Source organism: Heterocephalus glaber, unplaced genomic scaffold, assembly GCF_053883595.1.
Source record: "Heterocephalus glaber isolate CG9 unplaced genomic scaffold, H.glaber_assembly_v1.0 deba00001600, whole genome shotgun sequence".
NCBI lineage: Eukaryota > Metazoa > Chordata > Mammalia > Rodentia > Bathyergidae > Heterocephalus > Heterocephalus glaber.
Window position 1 is genome coordinate 4,555,093 of NW_028258372.1, and position 19,576 is coordinate 4,574,668.

General features: G+C 38.0%; 1 protein-coding gene across 3 annotated transcripts in view; it reads right to left on the reverse strand.

Annotated features, from left to right (window-relative positions):
* The window catches only part of Akt3 (AKT serine/threonine kinase 3), a 259,832-nt gene extending 241,840 nt beyond the window's left edge, over positions 1 to 17,992 (reverse strand). The window contains exons 1-2 of one of the 3 annotated variants that reach the window (XM_004853513.4): positions 17,696 to 17,992; positions 8,159 to 8,316 (exon numbers count right to left, since the gene is read on the reverse strand). In XM_004853513.4, the coding sequence (XP_004853570.1) occupies positions 8,159 to 8,204 (46 nt within the window). In that variant the 5' untranslated portion in view covers positions 8,205 to 8,316; positions 17,696 to 17,992. Of the gene's footprint in view, positions 1 to 8,158; positions 8,317 to 10,250; positions 10,400 to 17,695 lie in introns of those variants that run through there. The other 2 variants (XM_087194057.1, XM_087194053.1) reach the window with 2 other exon arrangements.
* Positions 17,993 to 19,576: the final 1,584 nt, after the last annotated feature.

Sequence of the window (19,576 nt, forward strand, 5' to 3'; positions counted from 1 at the left end):
GGTACCAAAAACAAAACCAAACAAAACAACAAAAAAATCATTTAAGTGTCTACTTTAAGAACTCAGAAAAAGACAAGCAAATAAAATAATAAAGAGCAAAAGCAATGACACAGAAAACAAAGGATGAAGAAAATTATCAAAGCAAAAAGTTGGTTCTTTGCAAAGATCAATAAAATGGATAAACTCCTAGTAAGACTACCAAAAGGGAAAAAAGAAAACAATTCATCAATATCAGTATTTAGTAAGAGATATTATAGATACTAAAGTGATATGGAAATATTAAGAAAAACTTAAAAAAAAAACCTTTATGCTCAATGCCTTGATGAACAACTGGGATGAAACAGGACAATCCTTAAAAACAACAATTTTCCAAATGGACACAAGATGAAAGAGAAAATACTGATAACCCAAATCTATAAAAGAAACCAAATGTATTATCAAAAATTGTACCATAAAGAAACCTCCAAATCAGATGACTTCATTAATCCATTTTACCAATTTACTTTATGCACATTTCTTCAAAAATAAAGGAAGAAATACTTCCCAATCTATTTTTATGATTTTCTTTTTGGGGCAGTACTGGGAACCCAGGGCCCTCAAACTGAGTCTATATCCCCAGCCCTTTTTTATTTTGAGATAAGGTCTTTATAAGTTGCCTAGGCTGGGCTTGAACTTGAAATCCTCTCCCTCAGCCTCCCTAATAGAGGAGATCACAAGGAAGCCCCACCACACCAGCCTCCCAATCTATTTTAGGAATCCAGTGTTAACTGACACCAAAATCTGAAAGTGAAAACTAGTGATCAATCAATACTCCAATAAATGAAAAACTAACTTACCAAGCTGTAAGTAAATTCGGTATACCAATATACTATAAAAAATACATCATGGGCCCAGGATTTAGCTCAGTGTTTCTGGCGCCTCCCTTCCAAGTGCAAGGTCCCGAGTTCAATTCCCAGTACAAAAAAAAAAAAATTACATCATGACCAAATGGAATTTATTCCAGCAATGACTACAATTTACCATCTTAATATATTTAACAGAATAAAAGGCAAAAAATCAAATGACCACTTCTATAGATACACTGAAATCTTTGTTAAAAAAAACAACTGAGTAAGTATTTATGATTAAAACTCTCAGCAAACCAGGAAGAGAATTTTCTCAACCTGATAAAAAGGCAACAGCGGAAAAGCAACAGCTAAGAGGATACTCAGTGGCAAAATAAATGTTTTCCCAAGGAGATGAGAAATAATGCAAAAATATCCACTCTTACCACTTTTACGCAACCTTGTACTAGAGGTCCCACCCAACAAAATATAACCAGAAATAGAAACTAATGCTTACTTAATGCTTAATAAAGATTAGACAGGAAGAAAGAGAACTAGGGCTCTTCACAGATGACCTGACCATCTCTGCAGAACAGTAGCTAACATTAAGTGCTGAGGATATGGCTCAATGGAAAGTGGCCCTAGGTTTGATCCCCAGCATTACAAAATACATACATACATACACACAAACATAAAATTAATAAGTGAACTTAATGAGACTGCAAGTTACAAAGTCAACAGAGAAGATTTCAGTTGTTAATTGGGAAGGGCTAAGTCTGTGTGGGTATGCAACAGCAACTTTACAATTCTATAAATAACTCTAGAATGCATATACTAGTGAATGGCTTCTCACTTGATAGTTCATTTGATGGTTCTCTCCACTCAGCTCTCTGGGTTAAAATATTCAAATAAATAATGGGGAAATTATAAGAAAAACAAATTCCACTATAAATACATTTACTATAAATGCATAAGTTGAATTTCAGAATTTCAAGGTCATTAAAAAAATACATTTAATTTTCCTATGTTTATTCTTCTTTTATAGTCTCAACAGTCAAAGAGAGCTTCTCTAATTTACCATGTGGTTTACACAGTCAATACCACAGCTCTTTACTCTCTATGGAAAAAGCTTGCTACTAGGCAGTAAACAGGAAATCATACTGTCATTTTCTTTCTCCTTAATCAGTTTATAATGTATTTCTAAAGTAACTTCATGAATAAAACCTGAACAAAGACAACACAAGTACAAACAGCGAAAAGGAGACTTAGTCCCCAAAATGTATTTTGTTAGATTTTACTAGATCACTTGCTAGATTTTTACAACTTGCTAGATTTTACTAGATCACAACAATCACACAACATAGCCCAGCTCATAATCTTTATGTTGCTAAAGTACGTTTTGCACAGCGAGACTAAGCTAACTTGTGTAGAATTACCAAACCCGACCTCCTCTAAATAAACCATCTCATAGAGTAGTAAGACATGTATTAATCAGTAGAGTTTGTGGCGGTCCCTAAATTGGAAACTGTAAGTGTAAGAAAAAGTTATTTGAAAGCACAAATTGATTACACACACGTACAGAGTACAAAGTACAATCTTAGATATTATTCCAACACAAAGTATAAGAAATTAACACATACATACAGCATTTTCATCAAAATGTTTTCCCTACAGCCTCAACTACTTAGAGGAGACTAACAAAGGAGCACCACTTGAGGCCACATCCAGCCTAGGCAACACGGCAACATCCTTTCTCTCAAAAAAAATGTTTTTAATAAACTATTCTTAAATTTATTCTAATTTCAATCTAGTGACATCATCAACCACCTTTAAATCTGTTCCTATTTCAACCCAGTAACTACTAAATATCAGATTTTAATTTGTTATCAAGGAATTCATTTTCCACTTTTAGGACTACTTCGTTCTAGGTCTAAATGTCCACAAGAGTCCACTGTGACTGGAGGCTTGGCCGCAAGGTAGTATTTTGGATGGTGAAATTTTAGGTGTGGAAGGTTAGGCACATAGTGAGAGGTCCCTGTCATTGGAGCATGATCTTGGAAGACAGTTCTCATCGAACCTGTTTACTTCTTGCAAGACAACTGTCATAAAAGGAGCAAGCCTGCCCCTCTCATACTCTTTGCTGCTCCGAACTGCCTATATGTTGGCTTGTGCTCCATCCCTACTGTTTGCCGTACTCTATGTACTTGAATCTCTAAAACTATGAGCTAACTAAACCTCTTCATAAAGCAGCTTGTGTCAAGTACTGTATTTCATTATTATAACAAAAGCTTAACTTTGTAAGAATCAGTATTATTAAATAACATTTTATAAATTATAAGCCCTTGATTAATATTAAAATTTTCTTAATTCCATAATTTAGACCTTTTAAATGTCCTACATTATTCATGAATAGGAAATATTATTACTACCTATAACAGACCTAAGAAAACTACACTTTTGACATATAGTTTAGAGATTTAAAGTCACTTAAAACATATCTACAGGCTACTCTTTTGTTTTGTTTTTGGTACTGGGGATTGAACTCGGGACCTTGTGCTTTACAGGCTACTCTTTGAATAAAAGTATTTAGTAAGCATTTGATATATGCAAATGGGTTCTATGTTATTGCGCTACTGATTTATAAGGTGCTCTCCCAGGTTCACCAAGGAAGATAATGTAGTCAATACTTTTTTTCTGTTTGCTATCTGACATTTTTATTGTCTAAGACCAACAATATTATATTTACATTACCTCAAATAACACTCAACTGCTCCAGAAAAAAATTAAAAAAAAGATTTCACTATTAATACATTACTAATAATCAAGGTTACTCATTATCAACATACCATTAATAACCAAGGTTAAAAAGTGCATAACCAGGTATTAACCTACAAAATATCAACATTAAGTCTTTTTTTTCTTTTAAAGAAAGGTTTTTACTGAAAACAACTTAATCAAATAAAAATACACAATAAAATCAGATTAGCTGAAAAAGAACAACTGAAAAACAGAGGCTTAAAAAAAATACAGGCTTGAGAAAAAAAGACTCATATTCAAAGTAAAAACTGTATTGTGACTTTTCTGCTTGTTTTTGGTGCTGGGGATTGAACCCAGAGCTTCATGGACACTAAACATGCTTTAACACTGAGCCACATCCTTACCCCTTGATAGTTCTTAGTTTTTTATATTACTATCTTTTACCGGTACTGTCAAAGACTTCCAAACAGTCCTCTATACACATTATCTTCTAGCTCTTATGACCTCATGATGAGAAGGCTTTATTTTCAAACAAGTACAGCAAAGGTCGGGTGACAATCATTGGCCCAAGGTTAAGTAAACAGTCTAAAACACAATTTTTGGAAAAATCTCTTTGAACCAAAATAATGCCAAACAACAAGCTAACTAGAGAAATTTATTTGACTTAAAACAAAATAATAATGCTGAAAATATAAGATATTAAAATTTTCTAAAAGGATAAATTAAGAATAGTAAGGGGAAGAAAAAACAAATTTTGTTTCTCCTAGTTTTTCAACTAACACTTTCAAGAGTATAATTATCACCATCACAAACCCTAATTCAATGAATCTAGCTTGTCATAAATACAGGGGAAATTATAAAAATAAATAAAGGGCACTACCAGTTAACACAGTCCTTGTCGTAATTATCCAGGCAAACGGGTATCAGCAGATGCCTGAAGAAAACATAAGCCCCCCAAAAAACCCCTAATAAATAAACTGAAATTTATTCAAAGAGGAAAAGAAAACTTCCAATGAAAGTCTAATGACTACCCTAAGATTTAAAAGATTGTAAGAGAGGGTAACTATGAACTAGAGAGTATCCAGAAATATAAACACTTAAAAAAATTTGGGGGGTGGGGTGGGATTTAGCTCAGTAGTTCTGCTGCCTGCCTTGCAAGCGCAAGGTCCTGAGTTCATTCCCCAGTACCAAAAAAAAAAAAAATTTTTTTTTTTCAATCATGGGCTAGAAGAAAAAAAACAAAAAATCAAGAAAATTTACCAGAATAAAAGTTTCTCAATTTTTTCTTTAAAAAAAAAGACATGAAAAATAAAAGAAAAATTCTGAAACAGAAGGTTGATCTAGAAGCTACAGAAAATACATACAGAGAAAAAAATAACCAAAAGATTTCCCAGTACAGACAGCAAACCTAAGCCTTCATATTCAGAGTCCACCAAATTTTTATAGAATGAATTTAAAAAGGCTATACAACCTCCTTAAATTTCATAATTCTAAGGATAAAGAGATATCATCACAAAAAAGCTTCCAGACAAAACAGATTACGTACAAAAATAATTTACAAGTACCAAACCTCTTATCAGTAAAACTGGTCACAGAAAGGCAATGGAATCCAACCTTCAAAACTCAAAAGAAAAACAATTTTAAACCTGAATTCTATACCTAGCCAATGTAATTACCAGGTGTGAAAATGCAGAGATTTTCAAACATTATGCTAACAAGCACCTACACATATCCCTCCCGCAAAATCAGTTCGAGATACTCTAGAAAACTATAAAATAAATCCACACCCAAAAGAAGGAAGGAGGTCTAGGAAACCACAGAACTTCTCAAAGAATTAAATAATATGATATTAGTTGAGCATCATATACAGAAATAAGTCTGTTCATCTTAGAATATCAACAAGTAGTACAATTAAAAATCTGGATAACTAAGTATTAAGATGAAGAAGGCACACATGGTTCTGCCAACAGGAGAGGAAATGCAGCAATTAGAAAGTCCAGGAAAAACAGTCGTGGTACAAACTGGAAACCAAACTAAAGCATGGCATGATCCTGACTACCAAGAAAATACATGAAATCCCTTTCCTCACCAAGCATCCCATCATACCATGATTATTCACATAATCATATTATTATTTTCTGCTTTCCAGAATTAACAACCATAACTATAGACCCATAACTGTAACTATATATATTTATATATATAACTATAACCACAACTATAGACAATATAAAAATAAATGTTATAGTTAACAGAAGTTAGGAAGGTAAAGTAAGGAAAAATGGTAAGGAATGCTAAATTTTCAAAACTTGCAAAGTGTTAAATTTACAGCTAAAATCTGAATGGTTTCTGAAGTTGACTTCCAACAGCTTGAAATTTAACTAGAAATACAACCATAAAAAAAAAAAAAGAAAAGAAGTGGAAAAGTGGAATCACTATTGCAAGACACAGTGCCCCATACCTGGGAAGCATTTAAGGAAGCTGAGGCAGGAGGATCATGAGTTTGAGTCCCGTCTGGGCAATTCAGTGAGAACTTGTCTCACACTATAAAAAGGCTGGGCTCAATCCCCAGTGCCACTAAAAAATTATTGATGATTTTTCACAACAGAGAGACACTAGGATACATGAGAATGATTAGCCACAAATAAAGTTTAGTGTTTTATGCATACAATTAGGATAATGATCAGCTGAAGAATTAAAAATAGAAAAAAATCTCAAATGATTACCCCTGAAGAGAGAAACTAAGTGGACAAGTAGAGGGTGGGATTTTACTTTTCATTTGATACTAGAGTATTATTCAAATTCTTTCATCTATATGATGTACTCTACTACTGCTCAAAATAAACACACACACACACACACACACACACACACACACACACTCAGAATCTCCCAGCAGCCAGGGATTTAGCTCAGTGTTCCAGCACCTGCCTTGCAAGCGCAAGGTTCCAAATTCAATCCCCAGTACCAAAAGAAAAAAAAAAAAACAGTAAACATTGAAGTCTCAAAATGTTTCCCAAATTTATAATATGAGAATAACATGAAAGTAAACTTAACAAAACAAATTGTCACCCACTTTGAAAACAATGTAGCAGTTTTTATAAAGTTAAACACATATATTCTTACAAAGTTAAATATATACTTACCATGTGACCTTGCAATCGCATTCCTAGGTTATTACCCAAGATAAATGGGTAATATCATACAAAGACATATATGCAAATGTGCACAGCATAACAGCCAAAACTAGAAACAGTCCAAATGTCCCTCAGCTCTTAAACAGATGAACAAATAAGTGATATATTCAGACCTTGGAATATTACTTAACAATAAAAATGAATAAACTAATGATATACACAAAATGGTACCTTAAAAATACTGTGTTATGTGAAAGACACCACATACAAAGGACTATGAACTACATGATTCCATTTAAATGAAATTCTAGAACACCAAAATTATAGTAACATAACAAATTAGTGAATGCCAGGGTTAAGGGTCAAGTACTGGACTGCAAAAGAACACAAAGTAACTTTTTCTTTTGATGAAATCTTATCACAACTGCAGTTTGTTACAATACTATAAATATTTGGCAAAACTTTTCAAAGTGTAACTTACAATTGCTTAATTTTATTGTATGTAAATTACAACTCAAGGCCAATTTAAAGGCACAATAATACACAATCACATCTAATTATTTGACAACAGCTGTTCAGCGTAAGTATTAAGTACAGATATCCAAATAATATGAAGATCAATATTTAAGGATGACTTTTAACCAGAAAATAGATATATAGAAATTAAAAACTCCTAAGAATGGGAAGAGTACTCATCCTACTCAACTTGGTCATGTGGGTAAACAACAGTTGCCTAGTAACTAACTAGTCTAAATGTAGATTTCTAAAAAACATACTACCCACATAAGCAAGTAAACTCACAGATGATAAATTAAGCTTTACATTAAAGAGTTCTTCAATAGTCAAAAATAGTAATAATGCATTTATCTAAAGGGTAAATAGGAAATACTATAAGTAGATAATGAAAAGTGAAAATGTAAAATTAAACATAAAACACAAAACAAATTCTTGTCCTCATTTGGCTTTTTAACTCAAGACTTTACTTACCTAACTTATGTGACTTTTATAGGTCATGACTTTACATGGGTGGGTACACCCTTCCTGCTTTACTACTTTAAATCCTCTGCTACTATCCAAGTTGGTTTTTTTACATATTTACATGTGATGAAATGCATAAAAACAGACCCTTTCTAAGCATGAAATGATTCTGAAGGTATCTCTGTGGAGTGTCGAATTCATGGACACCACAGAAAAATACAGCACTAACAGGCACGCACACAACAGACCACAAAGTCAAACCTATCTTCATAACTAGATTATAAATGATCAAAATCAAGAATTACAAAGAAATCTGTAAGTAGTAAGAAAAATCTTACCAAGCATATAACATATCATTTCTCTCTTAATAGACACAGCATGTTTACCAGCATCAGAAAAAGATCAGCTTCCAAGACACCATGATTACCAACCGTATTATTTTCAGTTTTGTGGAGCACTTACCCCTCTTCTGAACCCAACCTTCTTTCACAATGGTAACATCGCTCATGATGGTTCCCCTTTGAGCCCCCAACTTGGAGAAAGGGTACTTTGTGGTATCAGCTTTAGGGTTTGGATTCTCGGCTGCTGCTGCCCTTCCCACTCTCTAGTGATGACTCAGCCTGGAAGGAAGTATTGAAGAAAGAATTTCTTTTTTTTTTCCATTTTTGCAACTCACATAGCAATAACAAACAACTAATTCTTTGTAAATGTCTTCAACTGGCCTGACCACACATAAAAGTCTAGCTCTTCAAACTGGAGAGCTTATTTATTAAATAGTTCCATAATGAACCCACTTCCCTGGTCTTGTGACAGATTTCAAATGATAGTGAAACTTTTAAGTTAAGAGGTTGCAATAAAATATGTTCCAAGAAAACCACTGTCACACCTATACAAATAATACAGAAAATTTGCACAGAGATAGGTGTTTAAAGAGAAGAGGGAAAAGAATGAAAGTTAAGTGGCCTGAATCTTGGTAATTTCAGAAACAGTTACAGCAAACTGTGAATATTTTTAATTGTTATACTTTATATAAAATGCAATATGTCAAGAAACCAACATTTACGTATTATTACTGCCTTGTTCCAAGAAATATTTTAGGTAGATTATGGTAAGTATATAATATAAAATCATTTACTTTTTTAAAGTAAATGGAGAAAGTGAAACAAAAAGAATACGAAAGTAGGAAAAAACTGTGAATTCAAAATGTGCCAAGAACTGTTATTGGTGCTTACATCTATCTTTCTCAAGTCATCTTCACAACAATCCAGTTAGGTTAGCATTAACTCTACTTCCACAGAAGGGGAAATCAAGGCTCATTGCGGTGACACTATCTGCCAGATTCAACAGTGCTAACAGGTGACAGTGCCCTATCTGAGCCCAGGCTGTCTGACTGCAGAGCCTGAATTAATTCCAAACTACACAGCCTTAAGATAAAAGGAAGCCAGAAAAAAAGTATACATATTTGTGAAAGATGAGCCACAAATGTGGCACAAAGTTTTCAGGAAGATAAAGCAAACATGTTCAATATTTATAGTATCCAGAAACATTTTTTAAAAGAAAACGTTACCCCCAAAAAATAAATACACTGCCCCCTACAAAAGGAATTAAAAATTTGTCCCACAGGACTTCATTAAGATACTTCATACCATAATTAAATTCCTCAAAAAGAACCTTACATATATAGCAACAAATTTCACAAGACTATTTCTATTGTACCTTATCAACCTTAAAAAGGAAAATGCTAACACAAATTGAGTTAAAGCTTTTCTACATTTGCAGGCAAATGGATGTTATATGGTCCTCTTGGAAGCCATAAATTTTAGATAACCAGAAAAATATATGGGCAGACTATATAACCATAATATTCCACGAACTTGCGTTCTGATAAATAGTACATAGCAGTAAATTCAAGGTTAGACTCTGGAGCCAGTACTGAACTAGATTACAGGTCTCTCTCCAATGCAAATTAAGTACAGAGCATAATCATTTTGAAATCAGCAGTGAAGACTAAACAGTCACTAAACAGCTTGGCTAAATTGCCTGACAAAGGCTGTGTGGCTAAACGGAAGACCAACCCAGCCTCATGCGCCATGGGACCAAAGACAATACCTACAAGTAAGACTAGGACCACTCAATATCATAATCAGAAGGGTTTGCTGCTGTAGAGTCAAAAACGGATATTGGAATCTGGGTTTATTTTCCCAAAATACTGTACATTTGTCTGACAGAATACTAAATTAGAGGAATTGTAGGGAATTTAAAAAAAAATAAAGTTCTTTGGTCAAGTAAGTTTAGGAAAACTCTATATACCATATCCTCTTGAAGCATCATTAACATATTAAATGTTCTAAAATAAGTAAGTATAACTTGTTTTATTACAGCAAACTCCTAATTGAATCGTGCCATAGGAAACAGTCATACAAGATCCATTCGCCATTTTAAAACAGACCCCTCCATAAAAAAATTTAGGAAAGAATCCGAACATTTTAATTCAACTGAACCCAGTATGGCCAACTAGCTACATAAAAGGCTAGATAACTAAGTGTTAACTCACATAAAGAAGCATAAGCTAGGACCTGGGATTTAGCTCAGTGGGACCTCGCCTGTCCCGCAAGTGCAAGGTCCTGAGTTCGATCCCTGGTACCAAAAAAAAAAAAAAAAAGAATAAGCTAATCATTACAGAACACAGGTCCAAAATGATGTCAATGGAAGAGCTGCACTGCAGTGGCCTTTAGATATACTTGTAGCAAGGGACCCCACATCCAGTAAGCCATTCTTTGTTTCTAACTAACCTGAGCAAAAGAGAATTTCTATCATATTATTCTCGGTTATGAAAGTAGAAGAAAGACCAAGGAATAATAATTAGCAATGACAAAAAATACATATCCAATAACCTTATACTTCTTAAAGCAATTTGCATTAAAATATCCTTATATAGAACACTTAAAAAAAGTATTTTCAAAATTGATCCTATTTTTCAATGGACAGTACATTGTCAGAATCTTTATTAGCACATTATGTATCAGGAGGTACAGGGACCTACATTTTACAGTCGAAGAAAAAGCAGCCAAGACCACGGAGGGACTTCCCTCCCCAAGCTCACACAGCCACTGTAGGGCAGAGCCAAGTCCGGGCCCCCAGGCGTGTGGGGCTCTCTACTGGCACTGCCTCTTCAGTACTAAGCAATACCCTCAAACATCCAAATCAATTCATTTCATTTTGCAATGAACTGTCTTGAAAACTAGTTTTTAAATTAAAAAGTCAGCATTTATGCTTACATATTCAGCATTAAGTTGTTAATAAACTGTGTGTTAAATCAGTAAGACAAAATTTACAAACTTCACCAGTGAACTTAAGCATTACGGAGATGGTTTTATCCACTTGCATCTGCAACTTTCACCAAATTCTACCATAATCATAATTTTCAGCTTTAAGAATTGCTCCTGGCTAAAATGATACCTTTGAACAGAATTTAAAAGATGTCATGGACATATTATGATGATCAACAGTTTAGAAATAAACTTTCTTCTGCTCTTTTTTTATAGAAAAGCAGTGTTACTGACTTACAAGAAGCAAACCTCACCTCCTTCCTTCCACAGCCCTAATTTCCATGGAGATGTGTTCTACAACAAGTGAGGCAAAATCTAGTTCTTCATTCAAGCTTACTGCACTGAATATTTTATTGCTGAGTAATCTATTTTTTCCTATTCCTAAAACAACTTCACATAAAACTGATGGCAGATTCCATTTAGAACTTATACAAAGCAGTTATATCAAACATATCTTCAAAACTAAAGAATTTGATGACAATAAGAAGAGCATTTGAATGCCATTTTATAATATACAAAACATTTATCTTTAATTCTATTCAATCACAATATAAATTAATAAAGCAATTTGACAGTGCCTGACACTTAAGCTGTTCAACAAATACAGAATAAATGAATGACTGAAGGAACAAAGATGTGGCTTCAGATAGCTTATAATGAAGAATAGATTATGAAAACAAATACTTTAAGTCAACAAAGAGAATGTTACTATGCAATCTTAAAAACAAAACTGAAGTTAAATATCATGAAGTATCTGTGTGAAAACAAAATTGTAATAAATACTCTTCACTATTTATCAAACTATGTTTCCTATAGACCTTCCATTGTAAGGACTAGAACACATTAAAATACCTCTTTTTCTTGGCATTCAAACAAAACAAACAGCAATAAAACCTAAAATTATTAAGAATTTTTAAGATACATATTTATAGCAACCAACTATGCAATTTTTAAGCAACAGTTAAACTTCTTCAAACATATTTTAGAGTATCATTCGCTCAAAATTACAATATACATGAGCAGGGCATGGCCATGCATTCTTGTAATTCCAGCACTTGGGAGGCTGAGGCAGGAAGATTGCCTCAAGTTCAAGGCTGGTCTGGGCTACAAAGAGAGACCCTGCCTCAAAACACTCCCTGAAAAATATATATATATATTTATTTATTTATTTATTTGGTCTCTTTCCCCTTCTTCCTAACACACACACACACACACACACATACACATACACACACGCACACACATACACACTATTCTGTGACAAGGACTTTATTAAGTTACAGGGAGGCAAGCAAAACAAAGTATTTTTAAAAATCTTTTCCAAACCTGTAATATAATGCTATTAAAGTGCTCCCACTTATATGACTTGGCCTGACTCAAAAACAGTTTGTGTAGTATATAATGCATCCACAACTTCAGCCAACCAATAATGACATTACTTCCCCAGTTACCATAATAAAGCTAGTGACAAATAGCAAGAATGACTATCTGCAACTGACATTTAAGATATGAACCCTCACATGTAATTAAATTTGTTTTACCAAATTATCTTCCCAAAGTCCAAAAAAGCAAATGTTTTTAGAGTAAATGAAAATATAATTAAAGTACCACAACAGAAGGCTAAAGGTAAGTTGACATAGAAGGCACCCAGCAATTCTCCTCATACAAATAAGAATAAAATTCACAGGTTAATAACTTCCCATATGTTAATTTCTAAGTTAAAAATCAGAATACTCAGTAACTTTGTCTAAAGATTAACTTAGGCTATAATACTGCGTATTGTAAAGTTTTGCACCAAATTTTTTTTTATATATTTTATATATGCTAGCCAAACTGAGTTAATAAGAACAATGTTCAAATACAATGGAATGCTGCTACTTTGAATTACAAATGATGGTCAAGGGTATCTGCAATGTAATTCTACGGGATTTTCTGAGTTTCAAAGAGAGGAAATTAATGTACACCACAATAAATATACAGACCTATCAAACTTTTGAAAGGATTCAAAGGAAAGAAAATATAACTGAAACAGAAAGAAAATTCAGGACAACTTGTACTTAAAATAATCCTAAAGTACTCTCCCTTTTAAGAGTTGTTACCCTATTTAAGTACAAATAAATATCTAGCTTTCAGACAAAATAGGAGTTCTTTCAAGCTGCCAATTCTTAAAAACCAAAACCAAATTTATAAACTTTAAAATACATCTACAAAAAAAAAGCATTTTCCCCTCTTTCCCCATTTAGAGCATGTGAGTATCATTTCAACCAGCATGTCCATTCTTAAAAAGCAAATAAGCAGCTTATGCTAGGGGATATATTTAATATTCTACTTTGAAGCAACTAGGAAAGTGCTTATCAGATTTGTTTCACCTAAACCACTGAATAAGCTGTTGATAAATTATCCCCTCCTTTTCTCTTGTAAGGTGTTGTTTGTGCCTATGTGAAAGCACTTGTAATACAAGCATGTTGAGGACTGCTACTAAAAGAATTTTGATTGTAGCTGGCCATATATTTCCAATATACATACACCACCCTTCTCAAATCTGCTTTGGCAACCTCCTTAGTAACAGGTAAAATGAAAAAATCTATACACACACATAAATACAGTTGAACTATCATTCATTAAATGGAAGAATTAGCTTGACAGACTTTACCCGGATTAAACTGAGACCTGACAAGTAAATCTGGAATCCCGCAAGAAAGTTCATCACAAGGGTACAGAAGAAAGAGCACTGACTGGACAGACCAAGAAACTTGTGCTCCTGTTCCCAACTATGCCCCACCCAGAGTGATGCCTAAATTCTCTGTGCCTCATTTTCCTTGGCCATGAAGTGTAGTATTAGGTGAACTATAACTAGCTTTATAGATCTTACACTGCTAGTATTTATGACAGGAGTTTAAATCTGAGTATCCACTTCAAATATAATTGGCATTGCAGGTGACCGGACCATGATTAAACATAGTTACTGTCCTCAAAAGTTAGTTGGGAAGATAAAATATCAAGCAGTGATTCAACTCAGACAAATCTGGGCTAAACTCTATCATTGGCAAAACAGTACTTCCTTGCCCCTCACCCCCCAATCTCTCCAAATAACAGAGGCTTACTTTCTTAATATGAAAAATGAGAAAAATATTCATTTGAACATCTTGTGTTTTCATCTAGTAAATAAGTCTTTTCATTTTCCCCTAAGAATATTAGCAAAATATACCCACTTAGAAACGTGAACTATCTGGAAGAGCTAACATATAAGTACAGCACTGAAAAGGAAATAGAACTGAAAAATAACATCTATAAGTCAAGACTACTATTTGAAGATTACATGGCAGAAGAAGTAAATATGCATCTTATTTGATGAAAGACTACAAAGCTACAATAAAATGTATAAGCAGTTGAAGCATTTAATTTGGCATTTGAAGCAACTGAAATGAAAAAGTTTTAACAGCGGGGCATGGTGAAGCACGCCTGTAATCCCTACTAGGGTGGCTGAGGCAGGAGGGTCACAAGTTTGAGCCCCAACCTGGACAACTTAAGGAAAACTATACCCAAAAATAAAAAGGACTAGGGGTGTAGTTCAATGGCAGAGTGCCCCTGGATTCAATCCCCAGTAATCCTACGACAACTTCATTCTACGGAACTTGCTGTACTATATTGTCCAAATTTGGCACTGTGACTGTGAAACCTCAAGACTACGCACAACTTAAGAGAAAATACTAAAAGATAAAGTGCTTTAGAATTAGAAAAGTTTAGAAGAGGTGAACTTTTAAATGCCTTAATAAGTTGTTCTCACATAAAAATCACTTTGAAAAGTATAGCAGGGGTTGTTGTGAAGATAAAATGAATTAATACACATAAAGAACATGCAACAGTACCCGGTACATGCCAAGTGCTCGCCAGACATTGGCTAGCATTAACTGGAAACTGAATGGAAACCCCTCATATGTAAAAAACCATAATAAAATATCTGTTAAGATCAGATACATGAAGCCAGGATTTAGAACTCTGATCCACAAGCTGAAATCTGGAGCTAAGGAACAACTTAAAATTATTTAAATATTTTAACACAAATCTTCCACAAAAGTTATGTGCACCATTAACTTACATTAACTTTAAAATGCAAGTCAAATTACAAGACAAAACAAAATGAAAAGGATTCTCTTGTTCTTGGGATTTGTTCTTTAACTTTAAAATGGTTTTAAATTTCACCTTTTAATGCTTCAAATTTAATCACACATATAAAGTCAAGATCCTATCAAATCGTGGTAAATATTCAATTAACATACCCTTAACTCTAAGTGCCTTATCATCCCAAAATCTTGATCTAAATGGTATAACAAAGTAAAGTGCTACTAGTCATCTTTTCACAAAAAAATACAAAGTTTAAGTAAAAGTTAAACTTCCACAGTAACAATTTATAAAACAGGTTCCTCTTTTTAAAGATGCCCAAATAGTTGGAAATTGCCCTATGTTTAACTCAAAAGCTAGTTTTAAAAATCCTAACTTCCTTCTTTGCACAAGACTGTACTAAGTACATCTGTCCCGTAAGTTTAACCAGTTTGCAGTGATCCCGGAACCTATTCTTTCTAGTGACAGTGATCTTCTGAGTTGAGGGAAATGTAAATATTAAATGTTTATACCCAAACCAGCCCCTAACACAGCTCACTCTAATATTTGCTAAATGAAACTTTATCTTAAAAATACTTTACAGCTATAAAATTACATACAATCCAAAGCAGAACCTTTACCCTGACATAGACAACTTAAAACTAAGAATCAGTGGCAAGATCACTAAACTAAAAATTAATTTGGGGTTGGAAAAAAATTCACTAATCATTACGGAAAGACTATGCATGAGACAAAATGAATTTGAATCATGGTTTCATAAAACAACTTTGACTAATTTTAAATTCTGTAAGAAAACATACTGCAAAAACAGTACAAACTTACAACTGAAAACTAAAATTCTACCTACTTTCATACAAACTCCAGTGTTGTCTCATTCATATGATATATGCTCTCCTTCACTTTTAATTAGAAGCTCAAGCCAGATATTTTGCTCAACCCCAAAAAGAAAAACAAAAGGCAAATCCTTAAGTACAATCAAACATGTATATCTACAAAAGAAAAAAGTCTCTATAAATCCTACATATAACTGTGTCATTTCAGGCAACCACCTACTGGAATACTTGTACTCATTTATACATATTTTGCAAAGGACACTCAAATTCTGAAGACTAATCTTCCTTTCCTAAACCATCTTTATTGGATCAATCCATCTTTGGCTTTTCCAACTTTTTAAGTGACTACATAACCTAATATAACGAATGAGTTTCTACCCAAAATCGAGACACAGTGGTTGTTTAGTAATTTATAATTCCACTAAAAACATTTAATATGACCACGTTTTACCAAATATGGAGTACATGTCTAAATTGATGATTTGACACATTGTTTTACGCCTTTAGCCTCAAGGTAATTTAATACAGCACAAAGTGTGAACATTTCATTACTACTAGAAATTAATATCGATCCATAGGTTTGTTTCATTGTTGAATTTCTATTTGGCAACTATCAATTAACAACCATTGTGCGTTCAACCAAAATACTACACTGGCGAAATGAGTTTTATTTTCATAACATTATTTTGATGGCGAAAGGTGAGTATTCTAGCTTTGACTTATGGGTAAGCATTTTATCTGCTCTCAGAAGATAAACAGTCAATATTGATCCTAGAAAAAGCTGGTCCCAAGGAGATTCGGTATCTCCAGCTTAACTCTAGGTTCCCGGGAAATCCCAAACAAGGGGTAACCCCCGCCTGGGCGTCGAGACTGCAACTTTGGGCTCCGAAGGGCCCCACCAGCATCATGGCTGATGCAGACCGATGCGCAGGAGGAGGAGGTGGACGAGGAAGAGGCTGGTTTGTTTACTTGCAGCCCGAGCCGCCGCCGCCAGCAGCGACAGCATCCGCGGAGCAGCCAAACCCAGCATCTTCCGCACATTTCTATTCTTAGCACACAACTCCCAAGCGGATCAAAACCCCACTACTATTAAAAACACAGACAGGCTCGTTACCCACTTCCCACACGCACTCCCCCCACCCCGCCGCGCCGTCTCCTCCCGAGCGCAGCGGCGGCCGGGGGAGGAAGGAGACCCCGGGGACGCCGGTGCATCCTCGCCGCGCCCACCCGCGCAGACCCCAGCGCCACCGCGTTATGTAACCTCGTCGCCACCCCGGGCCGCCGCCCGGCGCCCCCTGTCCAGGCCGCGCGCCCCGGAAGGACCGGGGGCCAGAGCGCGGGGTGCGCAGAGCCGAGAGGCGCCGGGCCGACGCAGCCCAGACTCCCTCGGTACCGCTAGGCCGGGGACACCCCTCCCCCGGCCCCCCGCGCGCCACCGCCCCCCATCTTCCCCCGGAAAGCGCGGGGTGCCCGTGTCCTCCGCGCCGGGCATCCCCCGGCCTCCCCACCCACACACACGCCCGGCGCTCCGGTGACCCAGCCCCCGCCCACGCCCCTGGCGGTGACAACCCGGACGCCCCCGCCTCGCCTCGCCCCACCCGCCGCCCCCCGTCCCAGAGGGCCCGGGAGGGGGCCGGGGCCGGGGCCGGGCCGGGCCGAGGCGAGGGGCGCGGAGCGAGCGGGGAGGGGAGGCAGTGGGGGGCGGCGGCTGTTACCTGCAAAGGCGGCGGCGGCCCGCAGCGACTCGGGCGGTGGCGGAGGATGGAGCTGGGGGGCGGGGGGAGGAGAGGGGGCGACTCGGGGGTCCCCCTCCCTCCTCCTCCCCTCCTGTCCTCCCCCCACCCCGCAGAGCCTCTGGCACCCTGGAGCCCGGTGCGGCCGGCGGGCGGGCAGGCGAAGGGCTGCCGGGGAGGGAGGGAGGGAGCCGGCCGGGCCGGGCCGCGGAGCCGGAGCCGGAGCGGGAGGCGGCGGCGGCGGCGGCGGCGGCGGGAGGAGGAGGAGGAAGGAGGAGGGCGGCGGCGGCGGCGGCGGCGGCGGGGGGAGGCGGAGGAGGAGGCGGAGACTCTACATGGGAATCGGATATCGGCTACAAATTCATCACCAGAAAGCACCGCTCGGGCGGGGGCCGGCCGGCCGGCCGGGGGCTCCGGGCCCGGGGCGCCGGGGCGGGCAGGGGTCTGCGGCCTGGGCCTGGGCTCTGCCGCCCGCGCCTCGCCCGAGGGACCCCGCCGCCGCCGCCGCCACCTCGCGCCCCCTCCTTCCGCGCGGGGCCGCCGCTCGGTGCTCGCCGCCGCCGCGGGGCTTGTTGTTGACTTTAAGGAAAACTCCTGACGTCAGGAGCTGGCTCTCGCCGACTGGCGGGAGCGGCTTCCCCGCGTCCCGGTCCTGCCCGCCGCCGCGGCTCCCCTCCCAGTCGGGCCCTTGTCCTCAGGCTTCCCTGCGCCCCCCGAACCCGCGGCGCCCCGCGCCCCCTCTCCTCTCGCGAGAACATCCCCCAGCCAGCCCGAGCCGGGAGCGGGGCCGTCGTTCCCAGGCGGGAAGTTACAGGCTTCTCTGGGCCGCCCGAGGCCCGACGGCAGGGGCTCCTCCGGCCCGGGCTGCCGGCGAGGGCGAGCGGCCTGGCGGGCGTCTCCGCGGCCCCTAAGGAGCTCGCGCCGCACCTGGAGCCCGGGTGGGCGGGGCCCGACCGCACCCCTGCACCTGGGTGCAGGGCTCCAGGTCAGTGGAAACCCAGAAGCGCACCTGACCTTCCGGCAGACAAGTCCGCCCTGCATCGCGCGAGCACCTTGCCGAAGGTCCAGTTCACCACGCGTGTGCACAGGTTGCCGTGGGACCGTGATTCACTCCAAAATCACACCCGTTTTAGTGTTATCTTCATGGACTTTGGGGAAGCCATGATGTTATTGCATTCACTACCACATACCTTTTCTTTCTTTTGAAGTTCATGGCTCCTGAGAATATGTGCAATGGAGACTTTTTCCAAAAACACCATAATTTACCATATATCACACCATAAATTTTAAAGCAAGTTTGAAAAAAAACCACAAAAAAACATGTTTTATCTCTTCGGGAAACACCCACCGAGTACCCATATTAAGCTGCCTTGTGGCTCTAGCCTTGTTGAGGTACCTGTCGTTTTCTCCCATTGTTGATGCCACTGGCTTCTCTCTGTAGAAGAGTTTCTCCTGACATGCACTTCCTCCTCTGCTTCTCTAGGTCCCTTCTTCCAGAGTATATTCCCTAATATAAAGAGAGCGAGTTTTATTTGTACACCTGGGACCACATCTTTTCTCCTGTGAAACCCGCATCTGATGGGATTATGGACAGAAGTAAGAAAGAAGTGTCTATTGTTTTCATTAATTTAGTTTTTTCTATTTATAAGTGAAATTTGTTTTGCCTGACCAATCTAGACCAAATTTGTCATTTGAGCATACACAGTCGGGCAGGGGATATAAAAATAAAGGCACACAACGCATCTTAAAGTCCTCCAATGCTGCCTTCCCCTTTTTCCATACTTCTCAACAGGCAGTGAACTATTAATAAACAGACTGAAGGCATGGTGGTGCACACCTATAATCCCAGAACTCTAGAAGGCT